Source organism: Rutilus rutilus, assembly GCF_951802725.1.
Source record: "Rutilus rutilus genome assembly, chromosome: 22".
Classification (NCBI taxonomy): Eukaryota; Metazoa; Chordata; class Actinopteri; order Cypriniformes; family Leuciscidae; genus Rutilus; species Rutilus rutilus.
The window spans coordinates 16,832,727-16,851,248 of NC_140227.1; the positions used below are offsets into that span (position 1 = coordinate 16,832,727).

The following is an 18,522-nucleotide window of genomic DNA, read 5'->3' on the forward strand; positions in this document are numbered from 1 at the left end:
TGTTAATTGTTATATTCGCCTGTTACCAAGGATGTTAATAATGTTTTATCTAAACACTGGCATATTGTAGAGAGTGATCCCAATCTCAAAAAATGCTTCGACAAACCACCTCGTTTAGTGCATAAAAAAACACCTAACCTTCGAAATATGTTAGTTAGAGCGGATTTGAAACCGGCTCCTCACTTCTTGAATAAAATACCTCATGGTAATTATAGATGTGGTAACTGTCAACAGTGTAATTTTACATATAAGACATCAACTTTTACACATCCTTACACACGGCAAAAACTTTTAAAATTCGAGGCACTATTTCGTGTACGACGGCTAATGTTATTTATATGCTGCGTTGCCCTTGTGGCTTATGTTACATTGGTAAGACTAGTAGACCTTTGAAGAATCGCATTTCTGAACATCGATGTGCAATTAGACACCATGATCCAAAAAGTCCAGTTGCCCAGCATTTTGCAGCTTTTAGACATTCAGTGTCTACTCTTCAATAGGCATCGAGGTAGTTAATCCACGTCGTGGAGGTGACATTGATAAATTGCTTTTACAGCGTGAGGCTTTTTGGATTTTTACATTAGACACGCTGTCCCCTAGAGAACTTAATGAAGATTTTGATATTCGTCCATTTCTTTGAATTGTTATATAGATGTGTGTGTGTTTCTTCTTCTTTTTTTTTTTTTTTTATATATAATACATTAAAGGTTTTGGAGTGATTACTTTAATTTAATTATTTTGATGTATATTTGCAGGTATCAAGAAAAGTGTTTTTTGAAGTACATATTAATGATGATACTATTGTATTTTGCATAGTTTTTTAGATATATTTTTTTGTGTGTAGGCTATATAATATTTTTTTCTTTTTTTGTGTTTTGTAGTTTTTGTATTGGCAGCTTGGCTAGTAACATTATGTTTAGACATGTGATCATTTGGAGATATAAAGGGTTGCACATCTGTAGTCAATTTGTCTGATGAAGAGCCTGCGTGCTCGAAACGTGACCGCTATGCGATAGTTGTCTTGACAATAAATATTTTTGATAATTTTGGAGCTTAGGTGTTGCCGACTTTACTTTATTTTTTACTTCTTGTTTTTTAGTCGAGCACCCTTTTGAGATTGATGTGCGTGCTTTTGTTTCATTTTTCTTCACCAGTCTCACTGTAACCATGAGTTTCCGTTATCCCCTACGAAAATGATTAGGCCTACTATATATATTTTTTACTACATATACGGCTGTTAAACTTCACTGATCATGCGGATTATTGCTCGAAAAGCCATGGTAATCACAAGTTAACCATGGTTGTGCTATATAAAAAAAAAAAGAAAAAAAAAGTTGTATTATAGTATTTGTGCATCATACATACATGTAATCAATAACCATGGTTTTACTATAATAAACTTATAAGGGAGCCTCTACATTGTTGTGAGATCTGATATTATCTCATCTCCTGATTAGCCTCTTTCTAACCTAAGTTATCAAGAATAGCCTTGTGCTGTCAGGTCAGTTTCTTAGGATTGAATCCCCTGAGCTTGTCTAGCATATATCAGCGTGCCTAGGAATATTATACTCCCAACGTGTCACAATACATGTATACAAGTTCTAACCTATAGAACCAAAGTTATGCTTACCTTCCAGCAGAATCTGATCCAAAGGTGTTCTTTGAAGAATAGAAGTCTTACTCCCTATTCCTATTATGCTCGGGTATGATATTTATATGGCTATCTTGTGATGAGCTGAGATATACAATAACGATACTTATCTTTATAAAATAAAATTTATTTATACAAAAGATTAAGACACTGGTTATACAATACAGTAGGTTTGTAGCAAATCAACAAAAGGTTACAGGTTATAACACATCCAGCTCTATCCTATTCCAGGGCAGTCCTGCGAATGGATTCACAAAAAGCTAAATACCTATTCTATGATTTAACAGAATTAATTAACTTGTTCTCCTTGGAGTTTAACAAGTAAAAGATACCACAGAGCAATATCAAGTCAACGAGTATAAGTGTAACTGAAGATGGGCTATATTCTCTTCAGGGCTTCAACGACATCAAGATCAGAAAGAAAAAAGCCTCGATTGATACAAAAGCAGTCATATATATAGGAACATTTTGGTTACATCAGTTCCTGTGCCTACGCTATGGTTTTCCCCTAAGAAGTAAACCATGTGACTAATAAATCACTTGACAATGTAAAAAACATGTGACATCCCTAAATCATGAAACAATGTGACTTTCAGTACTTCATTGTATTGACTCCTGGGAATTGTGTCCAATTTATGTTTACCCCAAGTGTGCATTCATATCACCATTCTTTCTTCCTTTCCTTCCCTTCCATCTCGGGAACCTGTGTGTGTGTGTTCTAGCGTAAAGGTCCGGAAATGGAGATGTATTAGTTAGTGCACTATAAACAGCACCTTCCCCTGCAACATGCTCTTAAGAACAAAACAAAGACTGTCACTTTTTCTTTATTATATAGACTCCAAACTGCTTTTTAGTTCAACTTTATGCCTGTTATAGCAAATGACATTACATCAAATGTAAGAACAGCAGAATGTAATTTATGCAAACCTTAAATAACCAAGGTACCTTACCATATGCACAATGAGTGAATTTTTGTCATACACATTTGCCACAACTTTTCATTAGAACACTATACATTTTAAAGTTTAACTTGAAGTTGCATCAATTACTACATCAAAACCAGGTCATCTCTCAATTCCCATTCTGTACAAGTTTTATGAGTTTAACGGAAATTCATTTCCTGCAGCAAAAAAACAGTCCTGCGAGCAAAATCCTGTACAATGATCTTCCGAGTAAAAGCCCAGCAGTTCCCCTCGTCTTCCTCTTCCCCTATACCCTGGTGGATAGGACTTGAAAAGCTCCAAGCATTCCCTGATGCTGTAGATCTGTCTGAATTCTTCACAGTAGTCCTGAGAGAAAATCTTCCAGTTGACCACACCTTAAAATGTAAAGACAAAATACAGAAAAGATATAAGTGTGGAGTTTAAATGTCACAGACCACAAATTTCAATCCAAGAAATGGGCATTGAACAGGAAAAAACATCTTACTGTCTAGCCAGGCAAAGTGTGCTGCTTTCCGAAAACTTTCATTTGTGACCACATCCCTAAGCCATCTGCACACCAGTGAAAGGGTCAAATATGCAGAATCCCCAGTTGCTAAAACAACTTCCTTGAGGATCTCGGAAATTATTCCATGGGGAAGCTCTTGAAATAAAACAAAAAAAAAACATTTTTATTTATTCTTTGGATATAAATGTTGTTGACAAAAATATAAACCCTGGTTCAGACAAACCTGATAAATTGTGGTCATAACCGCATGCTCTGAATAAAATAAGAAATAAATAGATTAATATTCTCTTATAACGATAATATTAAAATAAATATCCATTTAAAGCTCCAACACACATTAGCCGAAACTAGAAACTAGTAAGATACCAAAACAAACATGTGGCCGATTGTTTGCAAAAAAAAAAAAAATTTAAACCAAGCATTGATGTTTTACAATAAGTGATACATTTATCCTAATTATTTTGTGTCAGGATTGCATTAGTGACATTCAGTAACATCTGTATATTTTTAGTCAACGAATGTAAATATCTGTGCTGATAATGGCCCTGTCCCAAATGGTACCCTTAGCAGTAGTGGTCTTCCTATGTCTTCCTTCCTCTGCACTTTCGCAATGCAATGCTGCTTTGAATGTCGGGTAAAGTCTGCCGCGGAGCTGGCATCAGTGTGGGCTCAGCAAAAGTGTGCATCAAGGGCACACTGCTGTCTGAAAGTGAGTTGAGCTAAAATGTTTTTAAATGTCTTTAATGCTGATGTTAACTGATAGATAGATATAAAATAATTCATGGTGCTGACTCTCTGTCCAGGCTCAGATAAACCCCATCTTTGCATTTGACCACTCAAGCCCTAGTTGGCCCCGCTTTGTACCAAGGTATTCAGTGGACCGTAAAACCCTTGGCCGTCGGCCCAGAGGAAGCCCCAATGAGGCCCAATCAAACCCCAGAAGTGGCAGTGGAAACATGGCTATAGGGCGACCAATATAGTACATAATCGATCAAATTTCATATCTGAACAACTTTGTAGCTGTAACAATTATAAAATTATTAGTTCTTAATGAATGTATGTGCACAATAAATTACTTGCTTTGTCTGAATCTCCCCGAAGACATTGCCTTTTGTATGGTTGAGCGCTAAAAGAACAAATGACAAGAGGTAGGTATAGGTACATTGGTAGATCTAGTACATATATAGTAATATTTAATGTAGGAAACATGCAAACAGCTACATACATTTGCAGAGTGAAGTTATCCAGTATAAGAGCACACCACCACCTCCTGATCAGGGGCATGTCATCCTGATTTTTTTAATAATAATAATAATAATAATAATAATAATATACACAATAATTATGGATGTCTGTTTATTTAACTTGAAGGATGTAATGAGGTAATGACATACCTCTGTGAAATCAAATCGGAGCCCCAAAGCCATGTATAAAGTGTACTGTTACAATTCACAAAGTGCAAGAAAATGAGCAGGGTATAACTTACAATAATTAACTACAATAACAATTAAAATTGAACCTACCATCAGTATGTAGATCCCGCAGTTGTTCCCACCTGCCTGCTTCGGTATTCCCTGTGGTTTGGATTAAAACACGTACATACATTTACCTTCACAGATTTCCATCACATCAGCACACATTATACTTTTTGTAATGAAATAGACTTTTGTTTGCATTTAAATGAAATGTTTTACTTCAAATGTAATCGCAGTTTTCTCTGTCCACTCTCGGGTGTCAATGAGTTTTGCAATGCTCCTGTAAAAAAAAAAATATATATATATATATATGTTTAGAGATGTAGTCCTTAACATCTGTGGTTTGTTGATGCATAACTGTTTATGCACTGAAAATTCCAGTGAACACAAAATATAAGGTAATGAACAAATTACAGTTTAAAACAGAACCACTGTAATCTCTGAACACATGCTGAACATTTCTAAAACCTGAAAGTGTCAATGTATGGTCCAAATGCTGCTTGTTACATAGAATCGAGAAAATACATTTCTCGTGTCTTTGGTTTCATAATCTGTAAAATGCACAAGCAATGCTGTACACAAACATCTCTGTAATGTTTTTTATGTAATGAATGGTAATTCAAGTAAATTGAACAGCACATTGTTTAGTACACATTAGATTATCCTTTAGATTATTGGATATTGCTTAAATTACAACTTACTGTTAACTTAGTTCTCATATAAATTCTAATACTTACACACAGCAGCCAGTGGCCAGGTACCCAAGCTGGCAGAGCCACAAGGTCTGTCTGGCTGACATTAGCCTAAAATTTATGTAGAAACATATCAGAGCCTAGGAACTATAATGTTCTTTATATTCAGCTATAGTAAAATCTTTCACCGAACTCACCGGAAGGGACAACTCTGGGAAACAAGAGAGTGGAGGAAGCCAGGTTGCTACGACGTAGGAATTAGCAACATACACACTGATATCCTGTAATGAAGAAACAATTATCAGATGCATACAAATGTATCCGGTTTTCAATAAAATCTTCGAGATTGCTACCTTACCTTGCGGAAAGCGATGTGCTCGATGATTCGTAGGCAACAGTTCAAAATCTATAATTTTTTAAATAAAAACAAATAAAATCAGTTCCTTTGATATTTTTCCATCTCATTTTACAAATAAAAAATTATTTTACCGTTGCTTCAACTCCTTCTGACAATCCTAAGGACAAAAAAATCGGAACGCAGCAGCACAGTGGACCCCACAGAAACAATACGTTCCTTTGGGTCTCTGTTAGGCCCCAATACACTTACAACCTGAAAAATTAAATGAAAAAGCATGAACTAAGATCACGTTTTAAGAATTTTAGCATGGCCACAAACTAATGACTACCATTTTCTGAAGATGTTCCGGTAATGGTTGGCCCCTTAACTGCTTTATTCGGAAGCATGTCCTCCACTGCCCAGAAGGGCTTGTGGCTTGTCACACTGTGATGTGTGCTCTTCAAATGGTGCCTTAAAAAAAGGAAAACAGCATGAATTACCACTTCATCTCAATCAAAGATGTCTTAACTTTTTACCACAACTGCACCTTCATACCTGATTTGACTGCATGCTGCAGGATCAACAGTGTTGGAGGATTGAGGATTCACAGCTGCACCTAAAACATACACACATATATAAATGTATAATATTCTTATACTCTGGATCTGCCATAACCAAATCGCTAACGTATGGTTGTGACGTAACCCTACAACTCAAACTAACGCACGTCATCAACGTCATCGTTCTCAGCCACTCCCTCTGTTCGCTGATTGGGCCGCCAAAAATTTGGCCGGAGAAAACCAAAGAACACACCACAATCCCAGACGTAGTACTGAAGGGAAATAAAATTGAGCGGAAGTACACAGGAGGGCGGAGACATGCTACCTTCATACCTGATATTTGACTGCATGCTGCAGGATCAACAGTGTTGGAGGATTGAGGATTCACAGCTGCACCTAAAACACACATAAACAAACATCCTTACTCTAATAAAACATACACACATATGTAAATGTATAATATTCTTAATCAAAGATGTCTTAACTTTTTACCACAACTGCACCTTCATACCTGATATTTGACTGCATGCTGCAGGATCAACAGTGTTGGAGGATTGAGTATTCACGGCTGCACCTAAAACACACAAGCATATACATACACATTTATTTACATATACACATATATATACACACACACACACACACACATATATATAAACAAGCATACACACAGTGATAATACATTACCCAAAATTATCTTTCCATTGCAATCAAACTGTAATTCAGTGTTCTCATCTGTAAATTTTCTTAACTGCTTAACAACCGTATTGTTCCGTGCAACATTTTTATGGTGCAAAATATTTCTTGCAAGGAATATGTGGGATGATTGTTTCATCATGTTGAGGAAGTAGTTCTTTTTCTTCATATCTGAAAAGAGTTGCTCAGCTGTCTGACTGTTTATTTTTCCTGCAAGCTCCGGGACAAGGCCAATCTTTCTCAAGGAATCCCTAAGATCCTTACTGTTGTTCTGATGGAACACATCAGACAAGACATAATGGTCACATGAACCAGTAACAGGATGACCATCTTGATCAGCTGGTTCTTTCCTGTGGTTAAGCCATGGCAAACTGACTTTCAAGTCATTTTCTGATGCCTTCTTGATATTTTCTTCAGATGGTTGCAGTAATCGACCCTCAAAAGGATTAAATAAATTCTTTGAATGATGGTTTGCATGTGAGGCTAGTCCCCTTGGGTAGTCGTACACAGTAACATTGGGAACATGTTTCCATGAAAGCAGGAGATCAGCATAATCACGAGGGCTCTCTGCTTTGATGTTAAATTTCACAGAGTACACAACCCCACAAGGGCAGGTTATAACAGCCCAGCCACCTAAGTGAAAGACATGTCAATTCATAATCCATGAATACTCAATATGTCAATCTTTATACATTTTTATAATTAGAGATCTTAAAATTGACAAAAATCACATCGCCTCAATTTGAACAGCAAAATGATTATATAAACAAGAACTGTTATATCAATACTTTTATGCCACCCTAATACAATAAACTGTACAGTCTGACTTACAGTGCTATGCATAAGTTTAGACACCCATACTAAAGTTGAAAAATTAAAAATAAAAAAAAAATAGGAAAAATCCAACCTTTAAGGACACCAATTTTCTTTGTGAATGAATAATGCATCGTAAATAAATAAATGTTCTTCCTTAAAATACAGGGTGTATAAGTTTGGACACCCCTATGTTAAATTCCCATAGAGGCAGGCAGATTTTTATTTTTAAAGGCCAGTTACTTCATGGATCCAGGATACTATGCATCCTGATAAAGTTCCCTTGGCCTTTGGAATTAAAATAGCCCCACATCATCACATAGCCTTCACCATACCTAGAGATTGGCATGGTTTTATTTCAGTTAGCCTAATAGCTAGTTTGATTTGCATTGAGAGATGATTTTATGGAAAGTACCCCATGCTTCTCTTATTTGCTCTGATAAAGACCTAGATCAACAAGAGATGATTATTAATCAAGAAATACAGAAGTTTAAACCTACTGTTCGTAAGGACTTACTTTCGCTGGAAGAGTTGGAAAAGGCCGAAATGGAAATCATCCGACTTTCTCAAAGTAAGAGATTTCCGGAGGAACTAAAGAGTCTACGGAAGTGTGGAGTAGTCAAGCGAAATAGTCCTCTTTACAGTCTTAATCCAATACTTCAGTCTGATATCATCAAGGTTGGTGGACGCCTTGATAACGCATTGATCCCTGAACACTCTAAACACCAAATCATATTGGCAAAGGACTTACACATTTCCAACCTGATCCTGCGTCAAATTCATGAGGAAGTGGGACATAGTGGACGTAACTTCATGTTGGCGACTCTTAGACAACAATATTGGATCCCTGGAGCTAGCGTAGCCATCAGAACGTTTCTATCAAAATGTGTCGTGTGTCGAAGGTTCAACGCAATTGCAGGTCATCAACAAATGGCTGATTTGCCTCACGATCGAGTCTCCGCAGACAAACCACCCTTTACTCATGTTGGACTGGATTGTTTCGGCCCTTTTGAGGTAAAGAGAGGAAGAACCACTCTAAAGCGCTACGGAGTCATTTTCACCTGCTTGACCATTAGAGCTGTTCACAGTGAAATGATTGCATCACTGGACACTGACTCATTAAGTTGGCTTGAGAAAGCCAACTTACTGATATTGTACTTAAACTTATTATTATTATTAAGTTGGCTTGAGAGAGCCAACATATTGAAATCCTATTTAAACTTATTATTATTATTATTATTATTATTATTCTGAGACTAAAATTTCTATATGAAACTCGTCCTAGAGCTTTAACTCTACGTACTCCAAACTCGGCTCAGACACTCAAACTTTTCTGACTAAGTGTGCTATCTATTTTCAGACTGATCGGACTTACGGTTTTCCTAAAAATGACGATCAAAACTCGGAAAAACTCCCATTGACTTAACATTGGGCATTCTAAAAAAATTCAAACTCACCAACCGACAAAAATTTAAATCTAAATCCCTTGAAAACTAATTCAAACTGCCATTCTATATATATTAGCCAATGAAACTCATTTAAACTAATAAACTCTAATCTCATACACTTATAAACTAATTAACTTAAATTTAATAACTAATTAACTAATAAACTCATGAATTCATAGACTTATGAACTCTTAAACTCATAAATTAATAAATTCTGAACTCTAAACTCATTTAAACTTATAAACTCTAAACTCAAAAACTTGTACACTTATAAACTCTAAACTCATTAACTCTGAGTGTGTGTGTGTGTGTGTGTGTGTGTGTCTGAGTGAGTGTGTGAGCGAGGTAGTCTGTGTGTGTGTGTGTGTGTGTGTGTGTGTGTGTGTGTGTGTTTGTTTGTATCTATCTAACTTATTTATATATCTATCATAAACTTCAAACTACTTTAAACTACTTTAAACTTCAAACCAATTTAAACTTCTTAAGTTTAAAGCTCCCAGCTCCCAAGCAACTCCATAGCAACCAAACTTGAGTACCCTAGCAACCGTTTTGCAAGACCTATATCTCTGTATCAGAACATCGTATAGAGATGAGGTTTGGCTCTTTTGACTCATGCTAGCAAACAGCACTTCCAACATGCTACATATGCTAGCAGTGAATAGCTACATGCTAATAGCGATTAGTTAAGCGTTAAATCATGCCAAGATCATGCTAAGAACTCTATAAAAACTCCATAGTAACCATCTGTGATAACTACCAACCACCTAGTAACACCATATCAACCGCCCTGAATACCATAGCAACCCCCCAGAACACCCTAGCAACCGCCTAGCAACCACCCAAAAGACCCTAGCAACCACCCAGAACACCGTAGCAACCACCCAAAAGACCCTAGCAACCACCCAAAAGACCCTAGCAACCGCCTAGCAACCACCCAAAAGACCCTAGCAACCACCCAAAAGACCCTAGCAACCACCCAAAAGACCCTAGCAACCACCCAGAATACCCTAGCAACCACCCAAAACAGCCTAGCAACCACCCAGAACACCCTGGCCACCACCTAGCAACCACCCAGAATACCTTAGCAACGCCTAGCAACACAATAGCAACCACCCAGAATACCCTAGCAACAGCCTAGCAACTTTTTAACTTTAAACTACTTGAAACTTTAAACTGCTTTAAACTTCAAACTAATTAAAATTTTAAACTACTTTGAACTTCAAACTACTTTAAACGTCAAACTACTTTAAACTTCAAACTACTTTCAACTACTTTAAACTTAAAACTAATTCAAACTTTAAACTACTTTAAACGTCGAACTACTTTAAACTTCAAACTACTTTCAACTACTTTAAACTTAAAACAAATTAAAACTACTAAACTACTAAAATTAAAACTTTAAACTACTTTAAACTTTAATCTACTTTAACCTTTAAACTACTTTAACCTTTAAACTACTTTAAACCTTTCTTTCCTTTAAACTACTTTAAACTTCAAACTACTTTAAACTTTTAAACTAATCAAAAATGTATTAGTTTAAATCAACTAATTTAAACTTTAATCTACTTTAACCTTTAAACTACTTTAAACTTAAAACTAATTCAAACTTTAAACTACTTTAAACTTTAATCTACTTTAACCTTTAAACTACTTTAACCTTTAAACTAATTTAAACTTCAAACTACTTTAAACTTCAAACTTCTTCAAACTTTCTGGTCCGGCTTTCTCAAGCCAACTTAAAGTTTGACTCGACGAACTTTTTTTCTAGTTAAGTTGGCTTGAGAAAGCCAACTTACTGATATTGTACTTAAACTTATTATTCTTCTGAGACTAAAAATTTCTATATGTAACTCCTCCTAGAGCTTTAACTCTACATACTCCAAACTCGGCTCAGACACTCAAACTTTTCTGACTAAGTGTGCTATCTATTTTCAGACTGATCGGACTTACGGTTTTCCTAAAAATGACGATCAAAACTCGAAAAAACTCATTCAAAAACTCCCATTGACTTACATTGGGGAGTTCTAAAAAATTCTAACCGACAAAAATTTAAATCTAAACACCTTGAAGACTAAACCAAACTGCCGTTCTATATACTATATGAGCCATTGAGACTCATTTAAACAAATAAACTCATCCATCTATCTACTTCAAACTACTTTAAACTTTAAACTATCTATATATCTCTTTTTAACTAATCCATCTTTCTTTCTAACTTATCCATCTTTCTTTCTAATTAATCTATCTTTCTTTCTAACTAATCCATCTTTCTTTCTTTCTTTCTTTCTTTCTTTCTAATCTATCTATCTTTCTTTCTAACTTATTCATCTTTCTTTCTCTCTAATTAATCTATCTTTCTCTCTAACTAATCCATCTTTCTTTCTTTCTTTCTTTCTTTCTTTCTTTCTTTCTTTCTTTCTTTCTTTCTTTCTTTCTAACTAACTAATATTTCCTTCATTCTTTCTAACTAATCTATCTTTCTTTCTTTCTTTCTTTCTTTCTTTCTTTCTTTCTTTCTTTCTTTCTTTCTTTCTTTCTAACTACTCTCTTTCTTTCTTTCTTTCTTTCTTTCTTTCTTTCTTTCTAACTAATCTTTCTTTCTAACCTTTTTATCTTTCTAACCTATCTTTCTTTCTTTCTTTCTTTCTAACTAATCTTTCCTTCATTCTTTTCTAACTGATCTTTCTTTCTTTCTTTCTTTCTTACTACTCTTTTTCTTTCTCTTTCTTTCTTTCTTTCTTTCTTTCTTTCTTTCTTTCTTTCTTTCTAACTTATCCATCTTTCTTTCTTTCTAATTAATCTATCTTTCTTTCTAACTAATCCATCTTTCTTTCTTTTGTTCTTTCTTTCTTTCTTTCTTTCTTTCTTTCTTTCTTTCTTTCTAACCTTTTTATCTTTCTAACCTATCTTTCTTTCTTTCTTACTAATCTTTCCTTCATTCTTTCTAACTAATCTTTCTCTTTCTTTCTTTCTTTTTCTTTCTTTCTTTCTTTCTTTCTTTCTTTCTTTCTTTCTTTCTTTCTAACTACTCTTTTTCTTTCTTTCTTTCTCTTTCTTTCTTTCTTTCTTTCTTTCTTTCTTTCTTTCTTTCTTTCTTTCTTTCTAACTTTCTTTCTAACTAACTAATCTTTCCTTCATTCTTTCTAACTAATCTTTCTCTCTTTCTTTCTTTCTAACTACTCTTTTTCTTTCTTTCTTTCTTTCTTTCTTTCTTTCTTTCTTTCTTTCTTTCTTTCTTTCTTTCTTTCTTTCTTTCTAACTAATCTTTCTTTCTAACCTTTTTATCTTTCTAACCTATCTTTCTTTCTTTCTAACTAACTAATCTTTCCTTCATTCTTTCTAACTAATCTTTTTCTTTCTTTCTTTCTTTCTTTCTTTCTTTCTTTCTTTCTTTCTTTCTTTCTTTCTTTCTTTCTAACTACTCTTTTTCTTTCTTTCTTTCTTTCTTTCTTTCTTTCTTTCTTTCTTTCTTTCTTTCTTTCGAACTAATCTTTCTTTCTAACCTTTTTATCTTTCTAACCTATCTTTCTTTCTTTCTTTGTGTTAAATAATGCCAAGATCATGCTAAGAACTCTATAAAAACTCCATAGTAACCATCTGTGACAACTAACCAACCACTCAAAATACTTTAAACTACTTTTAAATACTTTAAACTTCAAACTACTTTAAACTTCAAACTACTTTAAACTTCAAACTACTTCAAACTAATTTAAACTTCAAACTAATTTAAACTTCAAACTTCTTCAAACTTTCTGGTCCGACTTTATCAAGCCAACTTAAAGTTTGTCTCGACGAACTTTCGCATCTAGTTAAGTTGGCTTGAGAAAGCCAACATATTGAAATCCTATTTAAACTTATTATTATTCTTCTTCTGACCGGAAAAAAAACTATATGTATCTCCTCCTAGAGCTTTAACTCTACATACTCCAAACTCGGCACAGACACTCAGACTGATCTGACTCGGTGTGCTCTATCTTTTCAGACTGATCGGACTTACGGTTTTCCTAAAAATGATGATCAAAACTCGAAAAAACTCATTCAAAAACTCCATTGACTTACATTGGGGAGTTCTAAAAAATTCAAACCGACAAAAATTTAAATCTAAACACCTTGAAGACTAAACCAAACTGCCGTTCTATATATATTAGCCAATGAAACTAATTTAAACTAATAAACTCTAATCTCATACATTTATAAACTAATTAACTTAAATTTAATAGCTAATTAACTAATAAACTCATGAATTCATAGACTTATGAACTCTTAAACTCATAAATTAATAAACTCTGAACTCTAAACTCATTTAAACTTATAAACTCTAAACTCAAAAACTCGTACACTTATAAACTCTAAACTCATAAACTCTGAGTGTGTGTGTGTTTGTGTCTGAGTGAGTGTGTGAGCGAGGTAGTCTGAGTGTGTGTGTGTGTGTGTGTGTGTGTGTGTGTGTGTGTGTGTGTGTGTTTGTGTGTATCTATCTAACTTATTTATATATCTATCATAAACTTCAAACTACTTTAAACTACTTTAAACTTCAAACCACTTTAAACTTCTTTAGTTTAATGCTTCCAGCTCCCAACCAACTCCATAGCAACCAAACTTGAGTACCCTAGCAACCGTTTTGCAAGACCTATATCTCTGTATCAGAACATCGTATAGAGATGAGTTTTGGCTCTTTTGACTCATGCTAGCAAACAGCACTTCCAACATGCTACACATGCTAGCAGTGAATAGCTACATGCTAATAGCAATTAGTTAAGTGTTGAATCATGCCAAGATCATGCTAAGAACTCTATAAAAAATCCATAGTAACCATCTGTGACAACTACCAACCACCTAGTAACACCATATCAACCGCCCTGAATACCATAGCAACCACCCAGAACACCCTAGCAACCGCCTAGCAACCACCCAGAACACCCTAGCAACCACCAAAAATACCTTAGAACACCCTAGCAACACCATAGGAACCACTCAGAACACCCTAGCAACCACCCAAAATACCTTAGAACACCCTAGCAACACCATAGCAACCACTCAGAACACCCTAGCAACTGCCTAACAACCACCCAGAACACCCTAGCAACCACCAAAAATACCTTAGAACACCCTAGCAACACCATAGCAACCACCCAGAACACCCTAGCAACCACCCAAAATACCTTAGAACACCATAGCAACACCATAGTAACCACTCAGAACACCCTAGCAACCACCCAAAATAGCTTAGGACACCCTAGCAACACCATAGCAACCACTCAGAACACCCTAGCAACTGCCTAACAACCACCCAGAACACCCTAGCAACCACCCAAAATACCTTAGGACACCCTAGCAACACCATAGCAACCACTCAGAACACCATAGCAACTGCCTAACAACCACCCAGAACACTCTAGCAACCACCCAAAATACCCTAGCAACCGCCTAGGAACCACCCAGACCACCCTAGCAACCACCCAGAACACCCTAGCAACCACCCAAAATACCCTAGCAACCGCCTAGCAACCACCCAAAAGACCCTAGCAACCACCCAAAATATCTTAGCAACCACCCAAAACACCCTAGCAACCACCCATAACACCCTAGCAACTGCCTAGCAACCACCCAGAACACCCTAGTAACCACCCAAAATACCCTAGCAACCGCCTAGCAACCACCCAAAAGACCCTAGCAACCACCCAAAACACCCTAGCAACCGCCTAGCAACCACCCAAAAGACCCTAGCAACCGCCTAGCAACCACCCAAAAGACCCTAGCAACCACCAAAAATATCCTAGCAACCACCCAGAACACCCTAGCAACCACCCAGAACACCCTAGCAACCACCTAGCAACCGCCTAGCAACCACACAAAAGACCCTAGCAACCACCCAAAACACCCTAGCAACCGCCTAGCAACCACCCAGAATACCCTAGCAACCGCCTAGCAACCACCCAGAATACCTTAGCAACCACCTAGCAACACCATAGCGACCACCCATAACACCCTAGCAACCACCTAGCAACCGCCCAGAATACCTTAGCAACCACCTAGCAACACCATAGCGACCACCCATAACACCCTAGCAACCACCTAGCAACCGCCTAGCAACCACACAAAAGACCCTAGCAACCACCCAAAACACCCTAGCAACCGCCTAGCAACCACCCAGAATACCTTAGCAACCACCTAGCAACACCATAGCGACCACCCATAACACCCTAGCAACCACCTAGCAACCGCCTAGCAACCACACAAAAGACCCTAGCAACCGCCTAGCAACCACCCAAAACACCCTAGCAACCGCCTAGCAACCACCCAGAATACCTTAGCAACCACCTAGCAACACCATAGCGACCACCCATAACATCCTAACAACCGCCTAGCAAAAAACTTTCCGGTCCAAACTTTCTCAAGCCAACTTAAAGTTTGTCTCGACGAACTTTCGCATCTAGTTATTATTATTCTTCTGAGACTAAAAAATTCTATATGTAACTCCTCCTAGAGCTTTAACTCTACATACTCCAAACTCGGCTCAGACACTCAAACTTTTCTGACTAAGTGTGCTATCTATTTTCAGACTGATCGGACTTACGGTTTTCCTAAAAATGACGATCAAAACTCGAAAAAACTCATTCAAAAACTCCCATTGACTTACATTGGGGAGTTCTAAAAAATTCAAACCGACAAAAATTTAAATCTAAACACCTTGAAGACTAAACCAAACTGCCGTTCTATATACTATATGAGCCATTGAGACTCATTTAAACAAATAAACTCATCCATCTATCTACTTCAAACTACTTTAAACTTTAAACTATCTATCTATCTCTTTTTAACTAATCCATCTTTCTTTCTAACTTATCCATCTTTCTTTCTAATTAATCTATCTTTCTTTCTAACTAATCCATCTTTCTTTCTTTCTAATCTATCTATCTTTCTTTCTAACTTATTCATCTTTCTTTCTCTCTAATTAATCTATCTTTCTCTCTAACTAATCCATCTTTCTTTCTTTCTTTCTTTCTTTCTTTCTTTCTTTCTTTCTTTCTAACTAACTAATATTTCCTTCTTTCTTTCTAACTAACTAATATTTCCTTCATTCTTTCTAACTAATCTATCTATCTTTCTTTCTTTCTTTCTTTCTTTCTTTCTAACTACTCTCTTTCTTTCTTTCTTTCTTTCTTTCTTTCTTTCTTTCTTTCTTTCTAACTAATCTTTCTTTCTAACCTTTTTATCTTTCTAACCTATCTTTCTTTCTTTCTAACTAATCTTTCCTTCATTCTTTTCTAACTGATCTTTCTTTCTTTCTTTCTTTCTTACTACTCTTTTTCTTTCTCTTTCTTTCTTTCTTTCTTTCTTTCTTTCTTTCTTTCTAACTTATCCATCTTTCTTTCTTTCTAATTAATCTATCTTTCTTTCTAACTAATCCATCTTTCTTTCTTTTGTTCTTTCTTTCTTTCTTTCTTTCTTTCTAACCTTTTTATCTTTCTAACCTATCTTTCTTTCTTTCTTACTAATCTTTCCTTCATTCTTTCTAACTAATCTTTCTCTTTCTTTCTTTTTCTTTCTTTCTTTCTTTCTTTCTTTCTTTCTTCCTTTCTTTCTAACTACTCTTTTTCTTTCTTTCTTTCTCTTTCTTTCTTTCTTTCTTTCTTTCTTTCTTTCTTTCTTTCTTTCTTTCTAACTTTCTTTCTAACTAACTAATCTTTCCTTCATTCTTTCTAACTAATCTTTATCTCTTTCTTTCTTTCTAACTACTCTTTTTCTTTCTTTCTTTCTTTCTTTCTTTCTTTCTTTCTTTCTTTCTTTCTTTCTAACTAATCTTTCTTTCTAACCTTTTTATCTTTCTAACCTATCTTTCTTTCTTTCTAACTAACTAATCTTTCCTTCATTCTTTCTAACTAATCTTTTTCTTTCTTTCTTTCTTTCTTTCTTTCTTTCTTTCTTTCTTTCTTTCTTTCTTTCTTTCTAACTACTCTTTTTCTTTCTTTCTTTCTTTCTTTCTTTCTTTCTTTCTTTCTTTCTTTCTTTCTTTCTTTCGAACTAATCTTTCTTTCTAACCTTTTTATCTTTCTAACCTATCTTTCTTTCTTTCTTTGTGTTAAATAATGCCAAGATCATGCTAAGAACTCTATAAAAACTCCATAGTAACCATCTGTGACAACTAACCAACCACTCAAAATACTTTAAACTACTTTTAAATACTTTAAACTTCAAACTACTTTAAACTTCAAACTACTTTAAACTTCAAACTACTTCAAACTAATTTAAACTTCAAACTAATTTAAACTTCAAACTTCTTCAAACTTTCTGGTCCGACTTTATCAAGCCAACTTAAAGTTTGTCTCGACGAACTTTCGCATCTAGTTCATTCATGCACTCAGACGTTTTATCGCTCGACGAGGACAAGTGGCCGAAATACGTTCAGATAATGGAACGAACTTCGTCGGGGCTGATCGTGAATTAAAGGAGGCGATACAAAATTGGAACCACAGTCAGATAAACGATTTTCTTCTACAAAAGAAGATAAAATGGACTTTCAATCCTCCTACCGGTTCACACCACGGAGGGATCTGGGAAAGACTCATCAGATCGATAAAGAAAATACTCAACTCCATCCTTCGAGGGCAAAGTTTGAATGAAGAAGATCTTCATACTCTCTTGTGTGAAGTAGAGTCCATACTTAACAACCGACCCATAACTAGATCATCTTTGGATCCTGACGACATGGAAACTTTAACACCTAATCATCTTCTCCTTCTAAAAACAAAGTTTACATTACCACCCGGATTGTTTGAGAAAGAAGATTTGTATGCTCGTCGGCGATGGCGTCAAGTTCAGTATTTGGCCAACCAGTTTTGGAAAAGATGGATTGGCGAATATCTACCTCTATTACAGGAACGCCGAAAGTGGGTGGCAAAGACACGGAACTATCAGTTGGGAGATGTTGTTCTGATAATGGATGAAAACGCACCTAGAAGTTCCTGGATCATGGGCAAAATTATCCACACGATAGAGGACAAAAAAGGATTCACACGGCAAGTTAAGATCAAGACTATGAGTACCTGCTTGGCCAGGCCAATTACCAAGATTTGTCGTCTTCTTGAAGCCGAGGAATTTAAAGATTAACTATGACTGACATTTGAGAGCCCTCAACTGACCCTTTTGACTTGACTTGTTGACTTTGACTTGATTGAATTACTGACTCTACTGACTTGGACTAGACCTTTACATTAACTTTACTCGGCTACGAGGATGAACTAAATGAACACTTGTGTGATTGGACATTTTCACATGCATACATTTTTCACATTTAAGCACTTTGTAAAAAAAGCGAAAATCATGTATGACAATTATGTAATGTATTCTTCATATCTTTATTATGTCTTTGATTATTACAGGTGTATTGTGTAATAATC

At 35.6% G+C, this 18,522-nt stretch overlaps 1 protein-coding gene across 1 annotated transcript; it reads right to left on the reverse strand.

Annotated features, from left to right (window-relative positions):
* Positions 1-404: 404 nt before the first annotated feature.
* Positions 405-8,471, reverse strand: LOC311282192 (uncharacterized protein; the record flags this gene model as incomplete). The annotated part of the gene is made up of 17 exons (XM_084395826.1): positions 405-2,969; positions 3,080-3,235; positions 3,324-3,352; positions 4,181-4,226; positions 4,326-4,539; positions 4,624-4,674; positions 4,795-4,855; positions 5,313-5,378; positions 5,465-5,548; positions 5,626-5,673; positions 5,757-5,877; positions 5,954-6,075; positions 6,160-6,220; positions 6,498-6,560; positions 6,676-6,738; positions 7,059-7,131; positions 8,436-8,471. 7 exons carry the CDS (start codon positions 8,469-8,471, stop codon positions 5,855-5,857), a joined length of 441 nt encoding a protein of 146 aa, XP_084251952.1. The 3' UTR covers positions 405-2,969; positions 3,080-3,235; positions 3,324-3,352; positions 4,181-4,226; positions 4,326-4,539; positions 4,624-4,674; positions 4,795-4,855; positions 5,313-5,378; positions 5,465-5,548; positions 5,626-5,673; positions 5,757-5,854.
* Positions 8,472-18,522: the final 10,051 nt, after the last annotated feature.